General features: G+C 34.9%; 1 protein-coding gene across 7 annotated transcripts in view; it reads left to right on the top strand.

The window, feature by feature from the left end:
- Positions 1-20,835, top strand: part of Rps6ka3 (ribosomal protein S6 kinase A3) — a 107,751-nt gene that overhangs the window by 15,987 nt on the left and 70,929 nt on the right. For 2 of the 7 annotated variants that reach the window (XM_052728724.1, XM_052728650.1), the window contains exons 2-3: positions 4,965-5,058; positions 12,377-12,433. In XM_052728724.1, coding sequence (XP_052584684.1) covers positions 12,392-12,433 — 42 coding nt within the window. In that variant the 5' untranslated portion in view covers positions 4,965-5,058; positions 12,377-12,391. Of the gene's footprint in view, positions 1-4,964; positions 5,059-6,027; positions 6,065-11,325; positions 11,373-11,683; positions 11,705-12,376; positions 12,434-20,835 lie in introns of those variants that run through there. The other 5 variants (XM_052728573.1, XM_052728432.1, XM_052728495.1 and 2 more) reach the window with 5 other exon arrangements.

Here is a 20,835-nt window from a genome sequence, read left to right as displayed (position 1 = left end):
CCAGGAAAGGCGCAAAGCTACACAGAGAAACCCTGTCTCAAAAAAACCAAAAAAAAAAAAAAATGCTTGGCATATAGGAAAAAAAGTCAGCTGGGAGGTGGTGGTGGTGGTGGCACATGCCTTTAATCCCAGTGCTCAAGAAGCAGAGGCAGGCAGATCTCTGAGTTCAAGGCCACACTGGTCTATAGAGTGAGTTCCAGGACAGCCAAGGCTACACAAAGAATCCCTGTCTCCAAAAAAAAGTCAAAAGCAAATACTAGAAAAATCAAATACTGGGGAAGAGCTCTGGCCTTAAACATCTCAACTGAAATCCAAGCAGAAAAAGATGTCACCTTTTTTTTAAAAGCAATGTAAATTCATTTTTAAATGAATTTTGAAAAAATATGAATTTGTTTGAAAAATGAATTCTAGATTAATTCAGTTGTGTTGGGGGGTACTTTTGGGGTAAGACTACAAAATAAAGTGATTTTTATGAAAATGTTTTTTAAAAATCTAATGATCATATTGTAAATGTAAAAATAGAGGTCCAGGTGATTTTTTTTTCCATAATCACACCAAAATAAACGTCTGGCCTTTGAAGCCAACATGATGGTATTTCTCATTTGAGCCTCTGGAAACCGACTAAATAAATCTGAATTAACTCAACCCAAACAATACATAGGCTATCTAATTTTGGGTTTTTAGTTCCGAAAACGGGAGAGGATGCTTAGGACAGGGAACTCCTCTAAAGCTCCTCATATGATATTTGCCCTAAAAAGTAAACACAGGAAAGAGAAGTTGAAATTTATTGATTATCCCGTAAGGTTGACTAGACTGAATTTATCACAGCTTCTGGTGGATTGAGTAACTCTGGATTGGAAAACTGAGGTAAATCACTTGTCCAAAGACACCTGTAATAAAGGACAAGCCAGATTTTGAAACTTGATGTGGCAAAAAAATCACAACTCGTGATCTTTTTTACTACACTGTTTTCCCAGAGTTGTATAATCACAGGAGTCATCCAAGATGCCCTTTAAAAAAAATACTAAGCCATGGAGCTTCTGAAAAATCTGATTTTGTTTCTGTGTGGAGGAAGGCCAAATATTTTATTTTATTTTGTATTGTGTTTGTGTTACTAGAAACTGAATGCAGGGCCTCACAGATACTAGGCAAGCAGTCTGCTTACTACTGTAAGTTACCATAAAACTTAACCAATTCTGGTCATTGTGCAGGGATTGGAAACCTGCCGTCTATTAAAAAGAAGTAGGGCTTGGGAGACAGAAATAGAATTAGGAATCTTCATAGGAGTTATTTAAAAAGTTGGCACTACACCAGTTTCTCTGCTAGTAAAATACTGTAAGATTGGATTGTGGAAATTATAAGATTGCATTAGAGTCCTTAATCTGTAAAGAAACCCCATATTTTATTTTTCTTTTAGGTGACAACAGCTGTTCCATCCATTCTTTGGCATTATCCTTCTTTACAATAGGGAGCAATGCACTACTGATAGATACAGATAAAACTATTCTGGATACAGATGAAAGAATTACACTTAGAAAGAAAATATAAAATAGCTATAAGCACAGAATTGGTAACTTCCTCAAGTGCAATACAAAACAAAAAATCGTAAATAATCAATCTAAAGCTTAATTTTTAAAATCAAAGGATTATAACATTTTCAAGCTGAGGGAGCTCTCAGACTTAGGGGCTTACCCACAGTGGCAGACTCTCAAATCTAAACTGACCAAAGTTCCATAGAACTCTGAGGATTATAGCTAAGTACCTTTTCCAAGATCACGCTGGTTTTTAGAAATGGACAGCAAATCATGTTTACTTTTGATTCCTTACTTTATCTAGTTTTATGTTACTTTCCATTTTTTCATGGCCCTATTGAGAATAGACTATAGAAACTCTTCTTAGGCGATAATATGATTTGAAATGTATTCAACCAATGAACTGTTAGAAAAATGAACCATGCCCTTATTAGAATAATGTGTTTACAAAGTGATTATTTTCAGAACATGTTGTATAAAAGAACTCTGGTTTTCCCCACTTTTGATATAAAATTTTGTATTATGCAAAAAAATAAATAAGCATGCCTGGATGTCAATTCTAGCAGTGTTACAGCAGTATTTCTGTCTAAGTGCACTTAATGGGTACTTTGCATTTTGATTTTGCTTCACTTATTTTACTTACAAAATGTAGCTGTGATCTTGAACAAAGTACTCTCAACCTCCCTTCATCTCTACTATACATAACATCTACCTCCTGATTTATTAATAATTGCAAACAAATGATAGAATATGTAACATATGGAAGGAGAAATTGAGTTCCCACAGTCGTCCATTGACCTCCATGCATATGCTTGGCATGTGCATGCAGACATGCACACACGCACACATGCACACACGCACACACGCACGCACATATACAAAATAAAAAAGAATTTTAGAGGCTAGATACAGCTCAGAGGACCCCAGTTCAGTTCCCAGCACACATTGTTAGTGTGCTCACAATCTCCTGTAACTCCAGCTTATAAAGAAAATAATTACAAAATAAAAAATATTAAATATTTTTTAATTTATTTTATGGCTTAGAACACAGTTTTTAATAGGTACTTGAATCCTTAATCTTTTTTAATACTTTATTTTATTCTAAAATATAGTATTTACCTATCCTAGTATAAATTATAATAATTTGTCCTTATTCTGTTTTTATGTTAGTTGATAGTCATGTGTTAAAGTTTTCATATCGCCCTTGTTTCCATTTATTTCATGTTATAGTCCTAATGCATGTGCTTTTGTGTTGTGGTTTGTTTAGTCTGTGGCTAAATGTTCAGTACTTTTACACACTGATTATTTTTGTATCTAAAAAAATAGCACATGCTAATTATATAAAACCTGGAAAATAAATATACATAAAGGAATTATATATCTGTACTCTTGCTATAATGGAGCATTATTAAAATATTATTTGTGATTAAAGAAAAGGGTTATATTTAGATTTGAGTCTAAATGTGGTCCCTACTTTTATCCTTGGACAGGTTAATGTACTTTTTCATGTGTTCACCAAGTATTTATTGAGCATGTACTATGTGCCAGGCATTTTGCTGAGAGTATACCAAAAAATATTGACAAATCCATCTTGGCTTAATTTTTTCATCTGTAAAATTGGTGACAATGTCTCTTGAAATTGGTAGAATCATCAGAGATAATAACACTTAGTATTTGCCTAGTGGTCAAGAGCTCAGTAATTGATAGTAACCATTATTACTATGCATTCAGTACTGGTATCTTTAGTCCAAATGACCTTTGTGATCACCTTAAAGGTTCTTTGTCTTAGATTTTATGTTTAGTGTTAATATTACAAACACTTGCTTCCAGTTTTTTTTTAAAAAGTGTACATTAATTATACAATGAAGAGCTTGGAGATGACATAGTTAAGTGTTAAAACATTTGCTTAACATGAATGAAGGCCTGGGTTCAATTCCCAGAACTGCAAAAGTTAGTTGTGTGCTTTCTTCTTCTATATGGTTTTCTATACTTGCCTCTTTTGTCAGTAAGTAATGGATTTTTTTCCTTCTTAAAAAATATAAGCCTACTGAAAGTTTTTAGTGTGAAGCATTTTACACACAGAACAGTGAAAGTAGCATAAACAAGCACCATTTTCTAAGATTGAAGTCTCAAAAGTTACCAATTCATGACCTGCTATTTTATCCCTACTGCTTCCCCTCCCACACACTACCCTACCCATACTTCCTTGCCCCATCTCCAGTGAATAATTCTGAAGCTAATCCTAGATGAGTCAAGTCCAGTGTAAATAAGGAGGATTGCAAGTACAAAGCTTGCCCAAGCTGTAGAATGGGTTCAAGTCCAGGTCTGGCAACTTAGTGAGACCCTGTCTCCAAACAGAAGAGAACTACAGATACAGCCTAGTGGTAGAATATTTGTCTAGCTTGTGTGAGGTCCTGGGTACTGCCTCTAGCAGTTCAAACAAAAGGCTACAAGGGCATCAAATACTAGTCACTTTGTTTTAATTAGACACTTCTTATACCACCTGCAAAATGGTTGTTTGTCATTTTGTTATTCCCTTGAGAATTTTTTCTTCTGCCATATGGAATGCTTTCTTTGAGACAATTGTGAAAGATAGAAGAAAGACTTACTGAGCTGAAAAGACCTGGGTTTGAGTCCTGTTTCTGCCGTTCACTAATTTATTTGCCAAACTCTGGTTTCTTCAGCTGTGAAATACAAGTAATTAATATTTACCTCATATTTTTAGGGTTGAATATGATGTCTGCCTAAAGGACTATCAAATCAGATGTATCAGCCACATAGCGCATTCTTTAGTGGTTCAGACTGTAATATCTATTTTTTATTATTGTGTGGTTTTCCAAAATATCCGAAACTTAACAGATACAAACTAAATATAATGGTTGTTAAATATACTTTTAGGAAGGATGGAGAATTAATTTTTTCTTCTCCTCCTACCTCTTTTGAATCGATATTAATTTAGTCCAAGGTTATAAATCTCAACTCTATAAAATAATTTTTCTTTTACATTGTTTATATACTTATAGCAATAATTATTCATTTTTTTCTACATTATCCTTTACTAGGGTTAAATTAGTCAATTATTCCTGGATATTAACTTGGTGTCTATAGACGTTACTTCTTCTCATATTCTTGAGCTCTTTATTCTCCTGATGGTTTTCTAGAGTGTGCCTTTGAACAGTTTATTTTTAAAAGATGCTACCAAGATGGTGACATTTCATAAGACTTTGCAGATGTAAGAATAATTTTCTATGACCTTTGAACTTGAAAAACTAGGGTGAGGTATGAAATCCTTAGATCTTAACTGTTTCCTTTTAACTCTCTGTAGGTCATTACTTCATCGTCTTCTGGCATTTTGTTGTGAGGAAAAATCTGAGGTCAATTTGATTTTAGTGCCTTTGAAATAACCTATTTTTTCTGCTTGTATGCTTATAGGATTATATCTTTATCCTTGAAATTTAAAAACATTTACCAGGACATGTCTTGGTGTTGATGATCTCTGTTGAACCTTCTCAGTCTGCAGTCTCAGGTATTTTTTTCAGAACTGGAAAGTTTTCTTATACTTTTGATTGATTAATCTGCTCTGTTTTTTCTTAGGAACATTTGTTATTCATAGATTATTTCTGTCTGTCTTCCATAGTTTTTAAATCCTTTCTTTCTTTCTTTCTTTCTTTCTTTTTTTTCATTTACTCAAGTTTGTCCTTTGTGGCATGGATTCTGTTTTCTGCAGTGTGTGTTCTGATATTTGCTATTCACAATACAGACTTAATTTTCGCTACTGTGTTTTCATTTCTTTATTCCCAACATAACTTGTTTCATAAACAGAATTTCCCTTAAGGGTACACTTCAAAAAACATGAGGTGGATCTAGGCCTAAACCTTATTTTCTGAGGCCACAACTACAGGACCAAGGGAAAAAAAAACCAAATAAAAACTTAAGAAAGGACCCTCATAAACTTAAAAGTAGAGATACAAACAGAGGTCATACCTACCTAGTCTAGAAAATAGAGCAGTCCTGGGTACCAGCAAATTTTTGGTAGCAAGAGAGCCAATAAAGCAGGCATAACAGCACTGTAACAAGAAGATAAACCAATTTTTCTAATTACATTTATTGCCTTTTCTCTTTAAAAATACATAATAAATGCATATAATTTTGAAAAGACAGTACCACGAAGAAAATCCTATGGCCCAGGTAACCGCTGATAAGATTTTATGTTTTGCTAGTTACATGCTCCCATGTTGGGAGGGAGGGTACAGAATTGGGATCATACTTACAGCTTTATATCCTCTTAAATGTAATATATTGCAGGCATATTTTGCATCATTAATTTTTCATTAGGCCCTGATTTTAACCATTGCATAGTGTTCCTACATATGAATAGATGTATTGTGATTTATTTAATCAGTCCCCTGTTGGTCATTTAGATTGTTTTCTATTTTAAAGTATAATGAATATCACTGTACATAAGTCTTTATGCACATCTCTGATATTTCCTTAGGATAAATGAGGAGCTGATTCTTAATCCTGTCACATTGGTAAGGATTATATACATTCCTTATTAAGACTATAAAATGCTTGTTTCTTATTGTTTCAATGTGATTGCATAGAAGCTTCTTTGGATTCTGAACAATACAATGGTATCTTGACCAAAGTTGGAAAGAGGTTTCTGCTGCCTCATGTACAGCACCTTTATGATGAAACTTCTGCTACCTACACTTTCAACAGGAAAACCACTGCTAGGATCAGGGAGTTTGGAAGGCAGATATACTTGTGGAAATGTGAGGGTGTTTTGTTTTGGGGCTGCTGTTTTCTTAAGTGTGGTCCTTGCTCCTTCCTGCAACTTGGGTCTCTGTATTAATATGCTGTGGCTTCAGACCCTTTTCTTCTTCCTTTCCTATTACTTTAGATTGTTATTCTCTATGAGTAATCCTTTTCTCCCAGTGTTCTTAGGTACATTTCACTTCTAGGTAAGAGAGTGTAAGTAGTTGGTATGTCCCACAAAGGTAAAGGTCAAATTTCATCCATCACAGATCACTTCTTAGTCCTCATGCACTTCTTCCAGATGATCTCCTGTAGAAAGTCAAAGAATTTTTTAAAACTTACCTTATATTTTTTCCAAAGACCAGGCAACACCCCTGGGACTATATGGTATAACAGGTATTGCAACACAGTAATCTCCATAGTAGGGTTGCTGAGAGTGAAACATTCTTAAGAAAGTAGTCTTATTTGTAACATATCAGCATTTCCCTTAAAATATTTTGGAATACGTTAGAGGTATTGAAACTTCAGTTTAGAATTACTGATTGAATTGCCCATCACACCTCAAAGACAGTCTTTATTGATCCCTGTATATAACATTGAAAGTTGTTTTGAAAACAACTCCTGCTGAAACAGTCTCCTTTATCTGATTTGTTCTGATCAGACCCGTATTGTAGGTTAATCAAATTTGTGACTTTTTATACATTTCAAAGTAACAAAGTAAAGCATGATTAGCATTTCCTAACCTTTTCCAATATTTCACATCATATTTGCATATGTACAATCTGCCAAGCTCTATGGGTTTTTTGTTTGTTTGTTTGTTCGTTTTTTGTTTTGTTTTGTTTTTGGCTGGCAGGCATTTTGGTAGGATGAGAGAGGAAAAATACATTTGCCTCACTTTAAAACTATTTTTCATACTTATTCTTCAGCCACATTGTACAGAAAAATAGCACACATATGAATGATTTCTCCTATCCTGCTTGGCAGGAAATTGACTGCTGTGAGTGTTGAGAAAGACATCTCTCCTATTCTTTACGGCATAACATCTTTAGAAATTATCTGCAGAAATGCAAACATTTCCTGATCATTTGAGGCAAAAGAGAAAACGTATAGCATTTACTGTCCTGTGATGGACCCTTCTAATTCAATATCCTACAAGATTGGCATATTATATTATACATATCATGTATATTATATTATACATCTTACGAATGGATAAACTGCAGCTTAATTTTTAATTAGCTTACCCAAAGTTCAGGTAACTGTACCAGTATGGGACATGGCCAGGATTTAAAAGTGATACTGACCAACTTCAGTGCACATGTTTGTATTTGTCTTAAAATTAGAGAAATCCGTTTTCTTGTTTAGTAGACCCTATCCCTCTAGCTTTAGAAACTATATTAAGTACTGCATTGAGTCAGACTGGTCATCTGTTTATCCTAGTCTCTAGTGATAGCCAAAGGTCAGTTTTCAAAGGGGAAATAAACTTCTTAACTGCAAACATAACATTACATTCATTTCTAATCATGGTTCGATCCTTATTTTGATGAATGATACCAAAGGTTCATTGAAACAGATTTTTTTTTAGTAGAGAAAAAGGTCTGTGAAGTTGGTATATAGGATAACATTGGCTTTCCTATTTCCCTACTTTAATAATGAAGTTCAAAGTTGAATCTTCCCTAAATTTAGCAAGAAGTGGATTATTTGCCTACACTAGAGAATGGGATACCTTTGGGATCATGTTTCACTTCAGTTGTTTCTTAGAATGTTTATTTTTAATGGTTATTAGCTAAATATTTCAGAAAAGATAATTTATTGTCAAAATTTGTGAGTGATATGAAGCTGAAAATAGTGAAGTAGTTTACAGGTTTTTTATTCCAACAAATAGAAACTGTAGCAATAAGATTATAGGTGGGAAAAGTTGAATCAAAATTTTTTAAGTAAGGCTTTTTCTGTGGGAATAAGTAACAACAGGTTCAAGATGAAAGATGCATTATCTTGGGTATGCCCCAACATATTGCTGGTGCAATAAGTTGTACTGTAAGTAAAAAAGTGGGAATGGGCTCTAGATGGTTCTTCACATAAAGATAGCTTGGAAGCTTGATGACCTTAGTTCAATTCCTAGGACCCACATAGTAGAAGTTGTGAATCCATTTCCTCAGGTTGCCTCTGACCATACACACACTATGGCACATATAACCACCACCACCAAAAGCAAGCTAGATAAATGTTGGGACTAGAGAACTAGATCAGTTAAGAGGACTTTTTCTTGCAGAGGACCCAGGTTCAGTTCCCAGTACCCATGTTAGGTAGCTCACAACTGTCTGTAATTCCAGGGGATGCAACACCTCTGGCCTCCATTGGCACCTGCATGTACCTATGCATACCCACACACAGAGATATAGATACATATAACTAATAAAATAACTATTTAAAAAAAGACAGGGACTGAATCAACAGAAAACTTAGTATGTTGAGGCATATCCAAAATTTTGCAAATGTAAACAGCATCAATGAAAGTTTATTATCTAGGAAAGGGAAGTATATCACCCACGTTTCTGCATTTTTAAAACCAGAGTTGGAATGTTGATTGCATGTGTTTTAATATACTACTCTTTAAAATGAATCAAGAATATGCTCAGCAAATAGGATCATAAGTCTCATCTGTCTTAAATATTTGGAGAAACTTGAGTTATCTATAAAAGATAAGACATGGGCACATTATAAGCATGGATGTAGATTTACTTCTTATGGCTTTACAGGTAATCTAAAGGCAAATTAGTCTTCATTTATTAGTATCTTCTTAAAGTGGAATTTGTGAGTGAGGAAAATTACTGTACAATGAGTAATTGTGTTTAGCAGACAGTATTTTTTCAGAAGCAGTCTAGTAGTGGGCTACCTGATAAGCCTACATCCCACCCACCCCCACCCCCATCCCCCGGCCCTATGCCTGTCCTGGAGCTGCTCTGTAGACCAGGCTGGCCTCAAGCTCACAGAGATCCACCTACCTGGCTCTGCCTCACAAGTGCTGGGATTAAAGGCGTGTGCCACGGCCGCCTGGCAAGCCTACATTCTTATCCTGATAGCATTTGAACATAGGTAAAAACAGGGTGGAAAGAATTTAAATAGATTATATGCAATATGCAGTTGAAACAGAAGACTTTTGAGATGTCTTACTGATTATCAACAGGATTTTATCTTGTCTCATTTTATCCTTATGAAGCTATTTCATCTTAATAGTACTTTACATTGGTACAGTTAACAAAGTGCTTTCTTATGAATCCTTTCAATTTTGAGCTGAATAATAATCTTTTGAGTAGACAGGGCAAATAATCCCTATTTGAACAGAGAAAATGATAGGTTCAGAGAAAGTCCAATTTCCCCAAATCATAAGGCTTCTGAGTGCCTGGTCTCTATGTCAGTACCGCTGGTCTATCAATGCCAAGTTCAGTGCTGTTCCTGTTGTACCAGCTGGCTTTAAAAGTAAAAAAGTGTGGTCGCTGTTTTGCATGCATTGAAACTTACAAGGAACTGGCGGTTCTGAAATTCTGTTCCCAAGGAAAATATAAATGTACCTCCAGTTAGACTAAGAGTTCTAAAATCCAACCATTAGAGAAAGGTAAATATAATTAGATGGTAGCATTCACTAAGAGAGTAGTTACAGGAAAGATAGCAGGTTGGCCAGCCATAGATGAGATGACTGCATCTGGACATAATAAAAAATAACTAATCTGATTATTTACTAAATGCCAAATACTCAGATTAGGTTTTCATGTATTTATCTTTCATCTTTGCAATCCTCTGAATAATACTCTCTAAATTGTTACTTTCTGTGTACAGAAACCAAATCTTATGTGGTTTAAATAACTTGCCCAAGGCTTCATCATTGCTAGTGTGAGAACGAGATTTCGAATCTACATGCTTGCCTCCAACTCAGTATTCTTAACTAATTTAAGGTTTTCTTGGGGTCCCTAGATTGGATTAAAAAAATCAGAAGTCTGTCAAATAAAAGGTTACACTTTTTAGAAGAAAGGCATGTCTTGAAGATAGTTTGGATGCCGTTACCACAAAAATGGGGGTATTGTAGCCTCTGATTTTATTTTACATATGCTCCCCACCCCCACTTTCCTGCATCTTGGCACCAATTTTGTCCTTTGTGTTATTGTATAGACAGCCTCTAACCTAGGCGTGTAGGTGCCCTTTGTTTAAGTCAGTAGACATTTTAGGATGAAAGACATGTTTTCTTTTATCTCCAGGTCACCACCTAGAACATAGCATGAATAAATGAACAAATGAAGAATGAATGAACGAATGATAAATAGAGCTGGGGAGAGCAGAGAGACAGGGATTTAAATTCAGAGAATCTGCCTTATGTGGTATTGTGGGCTGCCTTTTATTACTTCCCCATTTATAATGCTCTAAAAATGGTTAATTTAGATCCTGGTACATTTGTTGAATCAGCAAGGAGCTTTAGAGGGCTTTTGTCCACTGAGGGAATAACAGATGAGTTATTATGAATAATAATATTTCTAAGTTCCATTGTTTTAAGTTTTGTTTTTGTTTCTTTGAGATGTGGGCTTGCTATATCTCAGGCTGGCCTCAAATTTACAGACCTGCCTCAAGATCCCAAGTTCTGGGACTATAGACATGGGTCACCACTCCTTACTGTTTTATTTTTCAATTACACAAATAAAACATGTTATAGATTGTAGATACTATAGATACATTACAAAATTCAAATAAGCAAAATAAAAGTTTAAGTCATCTGAAATTCTGCCATTTGGAGATAGCCACTGTTAACATTTTGATGTATATCCTTCAGAGTGTTTTCCCATACAAATATATACATTAAGACATGTATATATTTGTTTAAAATGGGTTTGTTATAATCCATATTGTTTTGTAAACTGCTTTTTCACTTATTATATGTGACTGTCTTTCCATGTCAATAAATTTACATCTTTATCATTTTAATGACCACATAGTATTCCATTATATGGATATATCATACTATATTTAACTAGTTTTCTATTGTTAGGAATTTAGGTTTCCAATTTGGAGTTCTTTTTGGAAAAAATAATTATGGTGAGCATCTTGTATATACATCTTTGTACACTTGTCTATTTTAAAAGAACTAGAATGGATGGGAAACTAAAATTTTATGTGTGGTATTTGTTTGTTTTTAATAGACTCAAATTGTCTTCCTGAAAGAGTGCTGATTTACACTTTCTCTACCAGTAAACCCAGAATTTTCCCCATGCCCATTGAGTGTTAGTTTCAGGTTTTTGTAAGCTATTACTGATTTGGAAGGCAAAAGGTACCTTTGGGTTAAATGCATTTTTATGACTGGCACTAAGGCTGAATTCTTTTTTCCCTTATTGCTCATTTCTGTTGAGGTTCATCGTTTTTTCTTACAGGTTTGTAAAACAAAGATCTTTATGTATCAAGGATACCAACTTTTTGTCATGTTGCTTTAGTTTTTTGTAATCAGTTTGTCATTTGTAATCCTTTGTGTCTGGTAGAATAACTTTTATGGATGGAAATGTCACTTTTCTCTTTATGATTTATATTCTTGTAACTATTACTCACCCATATTCTAATACTTAGTTTTATTTTTGGCATTTAAATGTTTAGTCCATCTGGAACTTACTTTGATGTGGAGATTGAGCTTAGTTTTCTCCACAATAATTAATCAGTTTTCCTGATTAATTATTAATGGCATTGGAGTTTAGAATATGTTTTGCTGTACAAAGTATTATAAATGATGTTAGGTGAGGCTTGACTAAGACCATTTATAATGCATTTACTTATGAAGCATAAGAGCTCACCTGGAAAGGTAGTCATCGTTTATTAGTTCCATGGAAATATGCTCAGATAGTTTCAAATAATTAAATTACCTATGAACTTGTTCCAAAAGTTGTCCCTGCATTCTTAGATGGTGGTTCTATTTCACTGAAGCTCTTTAGGCATGAAAATATTCTAGATGATGGGTTGATAGTTTTGTTGGTTTATTTTCTTTTTGTCTGTCTTCATACAATTTTGATGAGAAATCTTTTTTGATAACATTCTACTTGCTGTGCTTTTCACAGAATGGACAGCAAATTATGGATGAACCTATGGGAGAGGAGGAGATTAATCCACAAACTGTAAGTAAAATATGTATCACAAAGGACAGAGACAAACCAGATGTTGTAAAATTATTCTTAGTTTTAAACTAAGCAAAGCAATCATTTTATAATATAAGGCACTCGTTGATGCTTTCACATTAGTTTTACTAAAATATGTTGATATGTTTGTTTATTTTTTTTGTCAATAAAACTTTGGGAGTCAGATATTGAGGTAAGAAACTGAATTATCAGGGAAGGGGCGGAGAAGCGACCAGTGACTTTCTATCTCTTTTGTTCCTCCATTCAAAAAGGCCAAGACTCTCTCAGCTCCGCCTTACTACTTTCTGTGTCTATCTGTCCTCAGTTCTCCAAAACCTCTAGAGTTAATTTTGGTCATCGAGTAGCTAGCTCCGCCCTCTGATTCAAAACAAACTTTATTATCAGTCTCAGGAGTGTCAGAATGCAATCAAAATATCACACAACGATATGCCAATGACCCTTCTAACTACTGTTTAAGATTTGTCAGGCGGTGGTGTATGCCTTTAATCCCAGCACTCGGGAGGCAGAGGCAGGCGGATCTCTGTGAGTTTCAAGGCCAGAGTGAGATCCAGGACAGGCACCAAAACTACACAGAGAAACCCTGTCTTGGAAAAAGAAAAAAGATTTGTTTTAAAAGAATGACAAAACTGGGTCTGGTGGCACAGGCCTATAATAAGCTCTCAGGAAATTGAGGCAAAAGAATCACATGTCTGATACCAGCTAGGTTAGTAATAAGACTGTTTCTGTGTGTGTGTGTGTGTGTGTGTGTGTGTGTGTGTGTGTGTGTGTGTGTGTGTGTGTGTGTGTTCATTTATATGGACATACATATTAAGGTCTTACTTTAAAGAAATACTTAACATAGAAAGTGGATTATTTACGATTTCCTCCTTTTTTAATTGTTATTCAATATTGAATCCCCAGCATCTAGAACAAGGCACACATGAAGTACTCATTAAGTATGTATAAATAAATTAGTAAGTTGTTCCCATCTCCATGGGACAGCTGTCCATTGCCAGTAGCTCAGCTATAATTTTGTTATTCTATACATATGACAGTTATTTTGCAACTTGCTCTCTTCACTGACATGTCTTGAACATCTTTTCATAACATACACAGATGTTACCTCTTTTTTAAATGGTTACATCTTTTTACAATGGTTACATGCTATTCTATTCTGTCTGTATCTTTTATTTAATGTAATTTTTCCACTATTTATTTTTATAAACTTATATTTCAGTAGACTACAGAAAAGGTTGCATTGAGCCACAAGGTATGAATATTTAAATTTCAATAGACATTACCAAATAACCTTACAAAACTGCTGATAAAGTTTTAGCATATGAGAGTACCTGTTTGACCATTTCCTATCCCACAGTGGAGTGTTACCAGAAAACAGTCTTTATGAGCCACTTTAAATATTTAATACTTTCTCATTTTAGTTTGCATCTCATTTGATTATTAGATTAAGTATCTGCATATTGTTAGTCTTAATTTTTTATGTTTAGCATGAACTTCTTTTAGATAATTCATTTCCTTTTTGATTTGTATGTCTCTGAATATATTCTGGACATTAATCCCATGTCTATTATCAATCTTCCAAATATTTTATACAGTTTTTTAAACATTTGATTTTTATGCCTTGCATTAGATGTACACACATGTTTTTATTTTTAAATTAGCACACCTGGCTCCTAGATTTCATGTTCTGGCTAGAATACCTATCCCTGTTGTTAAAACAAACTCTTATACTCTTATATTTTGACCTAGTAATCTTTGGATTTTTGTTGTATTGCTGGTTTGTTTTATATTTTTCTGTTATTGTATTTAAATCTATCATCTACTTGGTATTTTAATTTGTGGTATGATGTTTATATTTTACTTTACTTACCAAATAGATAGCCTGTTGTCCTAATCCCTATTTATTCAGTAAATAAAATCCATTCTTTATGCATTCATTTAAGATATCTCTTTTATCTTATTTAATTTGTCTTTTACATACTATATAAGTTTCTGAGGGTTGGCATAGCAAATTAGCACATACTGCAAGGCTTAAAATAATTGAAATTTATTCTCTCAGTTTGAGAAGTCAAAAGTCTGATGTCAAAGTTTCCACAATACTACCTATCCCTGGAAGCTCCAAAGTAGGATCCTTCCTTGCCTATTCCAGCTTCTGGTGTGCCAGTAGCCTAAACATTGTTGTGTAGACATATCATTTCAATATCAATCTCAGCCATTACATGTAGCATGAATCTTAAAAGTTCTTATTATAGCATGAATCTTAAAAGTTCTTATTAATAAAAAACAAACCTGGAGCTAGGTATTAGGGTGAATGCTGGAAGATCAGAGAAGCAGAACAGGCCACAGCTAACCTCACCTTGCCAACTTCTCAGCTGATCCTGTTTCCTCAGTCTGGAAGCCTCTGAGTCCTCATCCAAATGAATCTCAGCTAAACTGCTATTCAAAAGCCTGAAAGCTTAACTAGCCTCTAGTTCCTCATCCTCACGCCTTAAATACCTTTCTGCTTTCTGCTATCAGTTCCTGGAATTAAAGGCTCACTTCCTGGGATTAAAGGTGTGAAGGTGTGAATCACCATGCCTGGCTGTTTCCAGTGTGGCTTTAAACTCACAGAGATCCGTATGGATCTCTGCCTCCCAAGTGATAGGATTAAAGGCGTGTGTGCCACCATTTTCTGGCCTCTATATCTAGTGCCTGTTCTGTTCTCTGACCCCAGATAAGTTTATTAGGGTACACAATATTTTGAGGAACATAATATCACCACAATTACATGACATTATTGCTGTCTGTGTCTCTGTCCAAAATTCCTTCCTCATAAGAATGCTGGCCATAGGAATTGGGGCTGTCTTATACAGTATAACCTAATTTATATTGCTTTTACAATGATACTACTTTAAAATATGGCCATATTCATAGGTAACAAAGCTTGAACTTGAACGTGTCTATTCGAAGGATACAATTCAACTACAAGTATTTTGGTCTACATACTTTTCCATCCGTTGTGTTTTTTACCATATTTTTAAGTATGTGCAAGTCAAGACCTTTTCTTTTTAAAAATTAAAGTCTTATGCATTTAATTTTCCAGTAATATTACATTTAGTTTGTCAGTTACTCCTAAAGAATGTATTGGGACTTTTTAATTAGAATTGTTTCAAGTTTATAGGCTAACATGATAAAAATTATTTTTAAAAATTTAGTCTTCAGATCTCAGCATATTCACTTATTTCAATATTCTTGTGTATCTTTTCTCAAATTTTATGGCTTCTTTTTGTTTGTTTGTTTTGTTTTTCAAGAAAGGGTTTTTTATGTAGTCTTGGCTGTCCTGGAACTAGCTCTGTAAACCAGATTGGCCTCAAACTCACAGAGATCCACCTGCCTCTGCCTCCTGAGTGCTGGGATTAAAGGTGTGTGCCACCACTACCTGACAATTTTATGGCTTTTTGCATACAGTTTTTATATACTTATTACTAAATGTATAAGTAAGATAATTTATGGGTTTTTTTTGTTTTGTTTTTTATTTGTTTGTTTTGGTGGGGTTTTTTGTTTGTTTGTTTGGTTGGTTTTGGTTTTTCAAGGCAAAGTTTCTCTTTGTAGCCCTGGCTGTCCTGGAACTCTTTATAGACCATGCTAGCCTTGAATTCACAGAGATCTGCCTACCTCTGCTTCCCAAGTGCTGGGATTAAAGGCATGTGCCACCACCACCCAGCAATTTATGGGTATTTATAATTCTTTTTATTGTTTTGTTTTTCCCCCTCTGAAACTAGTTGGGAACTTACTATGTAGCCTAGAATGGTCTCAAACTGGTAATTCTCTTGCCTCAGCTTCAAGTACTAATATTAGAAGGCTACCATACCTTGTTTCAATTTTTGTTACTGTAAATGGGATATTTTTTGTTATGTCTTCCATCGAGTTACTGCTAATATGTGTATATGTGTTTCTCTTCTTTGATAGAGGAGTGGCTTTGAGACAGGATTAAATGTAGCCCAGGCTGGCCTCAATCTCTCTGGGTAGCTAAGAATGTCCTTGAATTCCTGATCCTCTTGCCTTCACCTCCCAAGTTGTGGAATTATAGACATGCACCATCATGCCTGCCTAGTTATATGTTTCTATTGGCTTTTTTTAACATGTTGCAAAAGTTAATTTTTCATAAGTCAAACAAATAGTTATACTATATGAGTTATAGAGGAATGAGTTTATTTTACTCTTCTGCTTAAAGCCTCTCCATAGTTTTGTGCTTCCTTTAAATAAGAGCTAAACTCTGCAATATGACCTATAGTATCCTGTATAATAATAAACAAGGTCTTTCCCCACTTGTCTTCACATCCTCTCTGGCCACACTACTCTGTCTTCTACTCAGAGTCCACTCATTCAAATATGTCAGCTTCTCTTTTGCTTCTTCACTTCCACAGGTATTTCTTCTCCCATGGTTCTTAACTGCCCACCCCCTTCCATTTAACCTAATCATCTCTGAGGTTCAGGATTAGGTATCATTTTAGCTGAGGCATTTTCCTGACACAACTAACACATTGACTTCCATTTTTAGTTAAGCATTTTCCTTTGTCCAACCATAGTAATCTGCATATCTTAATGCAGATACCACACCAAATCCCATTATTTATTTACTTGTCCATATTCCCTGTTAAAGTGTAAACTTCATGAAGTAGTGGCCAAATATGGCTTATTCACTGTTTTATAGTACCCAATTGGTGTCAGTAAGTGTTTGTTAATTCTCTATATGCATGGATTAAATTTTATCTGTGCAGAAACCCATGATAAGCTAGAACTACCTTCAGATTTTGTCTAATTCCCACCTTTCTCAAACCATTTGAGGTATTTTACATCATGGTCTATAATGTATATTGACATGTAAACAGATACAGAAATCAGTATTAACATTGTTTTGCTTTGTGTGACAATTCTTTTAGAAGGAAAACCTCCACATTTTCTACTTTCTGTAGTCTAAAATGAAAGCATATAATGTCATATGGCTTGTACTTTTGCTTATGGTACAGGTTGGAAAACTGTAAAAGTATGATATTACCAGCAATGTGGATAATCAGTCTAGTGAATATGGAATTAGGTTGAGTTATCAGATACAAACAATATTTCTCTAATGTAATTAAATCCGAAAGACTATTCAGCTGCTGAGATGGCTCAGTGGGTAAAATGTTTGCTGTGCTAGCATGAAGGCCTGAGTTTGGATCCCTGGAATCTATGTAAAGTCCAGGTGTATGGTGATATGAGCCAGTAACTCTAGGGATGCAGGGCCAGGTGAATTCTTGGTTAGGAGCTTGCTGGCCTGGCAGTCTAGCTGAAACAGTGAGCTTCTGGTTCAGTGAGAGACACTGTCTCAAAGACAAAGGTGGCAAAGAAGAAAAGAAGGCATGTACTGTCAGTCCTTGGCTTTCAGATGCACATCCATGTGCATGCACACTTACTTACATGTATGCACTCACATACGTACACCGCACACATACACAAAAAATAAGTTTAAAAAGATTACCAAAATTTATATTAGCCTTATACTTGAAAAATTGTACTTACCTTTAAAATACAATTAAGAGTTTGCTTTTTGTCAGTTACTAATAATTTACATGGTCAAGGTTAAAATGCTGTATTAATCAGTTACAGTTTCTGTAGGCCAACAGTCTGGATATATCTTTGCCTAACCTTTGAGCTTCAGAGACTCTCATAGACTGTAGTCAGGAAGCTGGCCCCACATAGAGTCTCATCTGAAATTTGACTAGGCAAGGATCTACTTCTAAGCTCATGTGGCAGCTGGCTCAGATTCCTAGCCCACAGGAGATAGATAAATTTATGTATGAAGATTGTTAACTGGTAGGCATTTTAGTAGGTTGATTAACCACTTTACCATGGTCTGGAATACAAAGTTGTGATAAGCCAGTTTTCACCAGGACAATATAAAGGATGAATAAATACGAGAAAGGAGAAACCTGGGCCTCTTAATGACCTGGTGTTCTGATGACAGCTCTTCACCCTGCACTACCTTCTTACCTGTGAACTGCTCTTTGATAAATGAAATAGGCACTTACCTTATTTGAGTGAGGCCTTGTGTTTGGGGGTCTTCTACTTACAGCGCTTAGTCTGTATCTAAACCACTCGATTCATTGATGAGCTGAATTCTTCATGTCTGTTAGATGCTAAGTACTCTGTCTGCTGTGTTGTTAGAGGTATCTTTTAGATATTAGAGGTATCTAAGAGAAACTCGTCGTTTTAAAAGCATAACAAAGCTGCCTTGGTCCTCTTCTCCTAGGGGAAATTATCACCCAAAAGTATTAGGAAAATAAGAAACAGAAACTTGAGTTTTCTTAATCAGAAGACTTCTATAATTTGAATCACAAGACATATTATTGAAAGGCAGATGGAAACCTAACAATAGGAAGTTACAGAATCTAAGTGATTTTAGAGGGATCCTCCAACATGAAGAAAGCCTTGTTTACAGCCCTGGAAGCTCAAAATAAATAAAGAAGAGAAACTCCAGGTACAATGGGAAGTGGAGTTGTGGCATAGAGCTAAAAAGACAACCTGCAATAAAGCATGTCAGCTGACTAGGCCCCAAATCCCCATGCTATTCAGTGCCTCCTTTTGATATAGGGTAACCTAGGCTGACTTTGAACTCCTATGTTCATGCAATTCCCCTGTCTCAGCCTCCTGAGTAGCTGGAAATAACTCCTTGTGCAAAATGTTCCACCCTTATTCAAATGAATAAAAAAGAAAGAAATAAAAGAAATAGAAGAGGAAACACCATTAGAAACATATTTTCACATCTTTTAATCTCTGAAATCAGAATGTTAGCTATAACCAATTGAATAATTTTAATTGCCTTATTTTTCTTTCATACTCATAAAATGATGCTCATTTTCTTATATTAGGTAGAATATGATAGTACCATTTTCCCCCAAGTAAGGATCAGTCTCTGGATTAAAAAGCCCTATCTACCAAAAGACTACTAATAGAAGAAAGACCAAAAGGACCTGATCTCAAAAATGGTCATTTTTATGAAATACTAAAACAACAAGAATAAAGATAGTCCCCCCTCTTTTTCATTGTTTTGATTTGGCCAGCCTCTCATATAACTAGGATTATAGATATATAACACTCTGCCCCATTTTTAAGAACTTTTTAAAGAGATTTTTAAAAATCATATACAGGGCTGGTTGTGAGATTCCTCTTACATGATAGAAGAGAAAGAACAATGTCTTTAAAAAATACATAGTGAAAATTATTTTCAGCCAATATATTTTCAGACATTACCTATGGGAGGAAGTTTCTAGAGAGTTGTTGATGAAGAAAAAGAGACATGGTACTTGGGACACAAAGTATCCAGTACTACGATCCTGCTGAAGAAGGGACCTTCCAATCATAGTAAATAAATGAATCTTCAGAAAGCTCTTTTATTCAGTAGGCTCAAAGAACACTAAATCCAAACTGAGACACCCAGTTCCAGGAATGCATGCTGCCCACAGAGAGGATAGGGAAGACGTCAATGATATAAAAGTGATGAATTCTTCAATAGGTCTGAGTGTTGAAAGTTCACTTGAGAAGCTGTTGCAAAGCAGAAAGAATTTGAAATAGATACAAGGAAAGTAAGTTTTAAAACAAAGCCACCATAATGCAATCTTCAGAAAAAAACAAAAAAATGTAGCTAGCATACTAGGAAATTAAGTTTCTACAAAATCACAGTAGTTATAAAGAGTAAATAAATAACAGTTTTATTGAAATTAATGTTATGATTGCTAAGTTATAAAATAGGATGTCTAATGATGTCAGAAATTGGATAGCATTAGATGACATGTCAGGGAAGCCAAACACAGTGGCTCATCCCCTTCATCCCAACACTGAAGCAGGAAGGTTGCCACAAGTTCAAGGTCAGCATGGGCTACATAAGGAGTACCAGGCCAGCCTGAGCTTGAGCAAGACTGGCAAAAAAATCAGAGGGAATGGTGAAAACAGCTGAAAGGCTACCAAGAAGGCTGCTTTTTTGTTATAAGCCTGGCAGGAATTTTTAACCCTTTCACTTTTAATAAAAAATTAAGCAATTTTTAAGTAGCTGTATCATGTAATATTTTTAAATGTAAATTATAGAATATGAAAAATGAGTGTTGAAGACTAGGTACAGGATTTTGAAAGTAAATGTCAGTTTGGGGATGAAATTTTTTTCAGGGGAAAATGGTGTAAACAAAAGACAAGGGAGGGAAGGTGAGATGTGTGATGGTTAAATCCATTTGCCTAAGATGATACCCGTAAAGAAGAGCCTAAGTTCTCCTGAATACAAAAGAACACCTCCACTCAGGCCTTCTATCTAACACGGAGTTCGTCATTCCATTTGTGATAAAGCCATTTCCTCATTAATTCCTCCTCTATTC

Source organism: Peromyscus californicus, unplaced genomic scaffold (genome assembly GCF_007827085.1).
Source record: "Peromyscus californicus insignis strain IS unplaced genomic scaffold, ASM782708v3 Scaffold_10__1_contigs__length_136768540, whole genome shotgun sequence".
Lineage (NCBI taxonomy): Eukaryota > Metazoa > Chordata > Mammalia > Rodentia > Cricetidae > Peromyscus > Peromyscus californicus.
The sequence above is the reverse complement of the archived record's forward strand: the minus strand, read 5'-3'. Positions and strand labels throughout refer to the sequence as shown.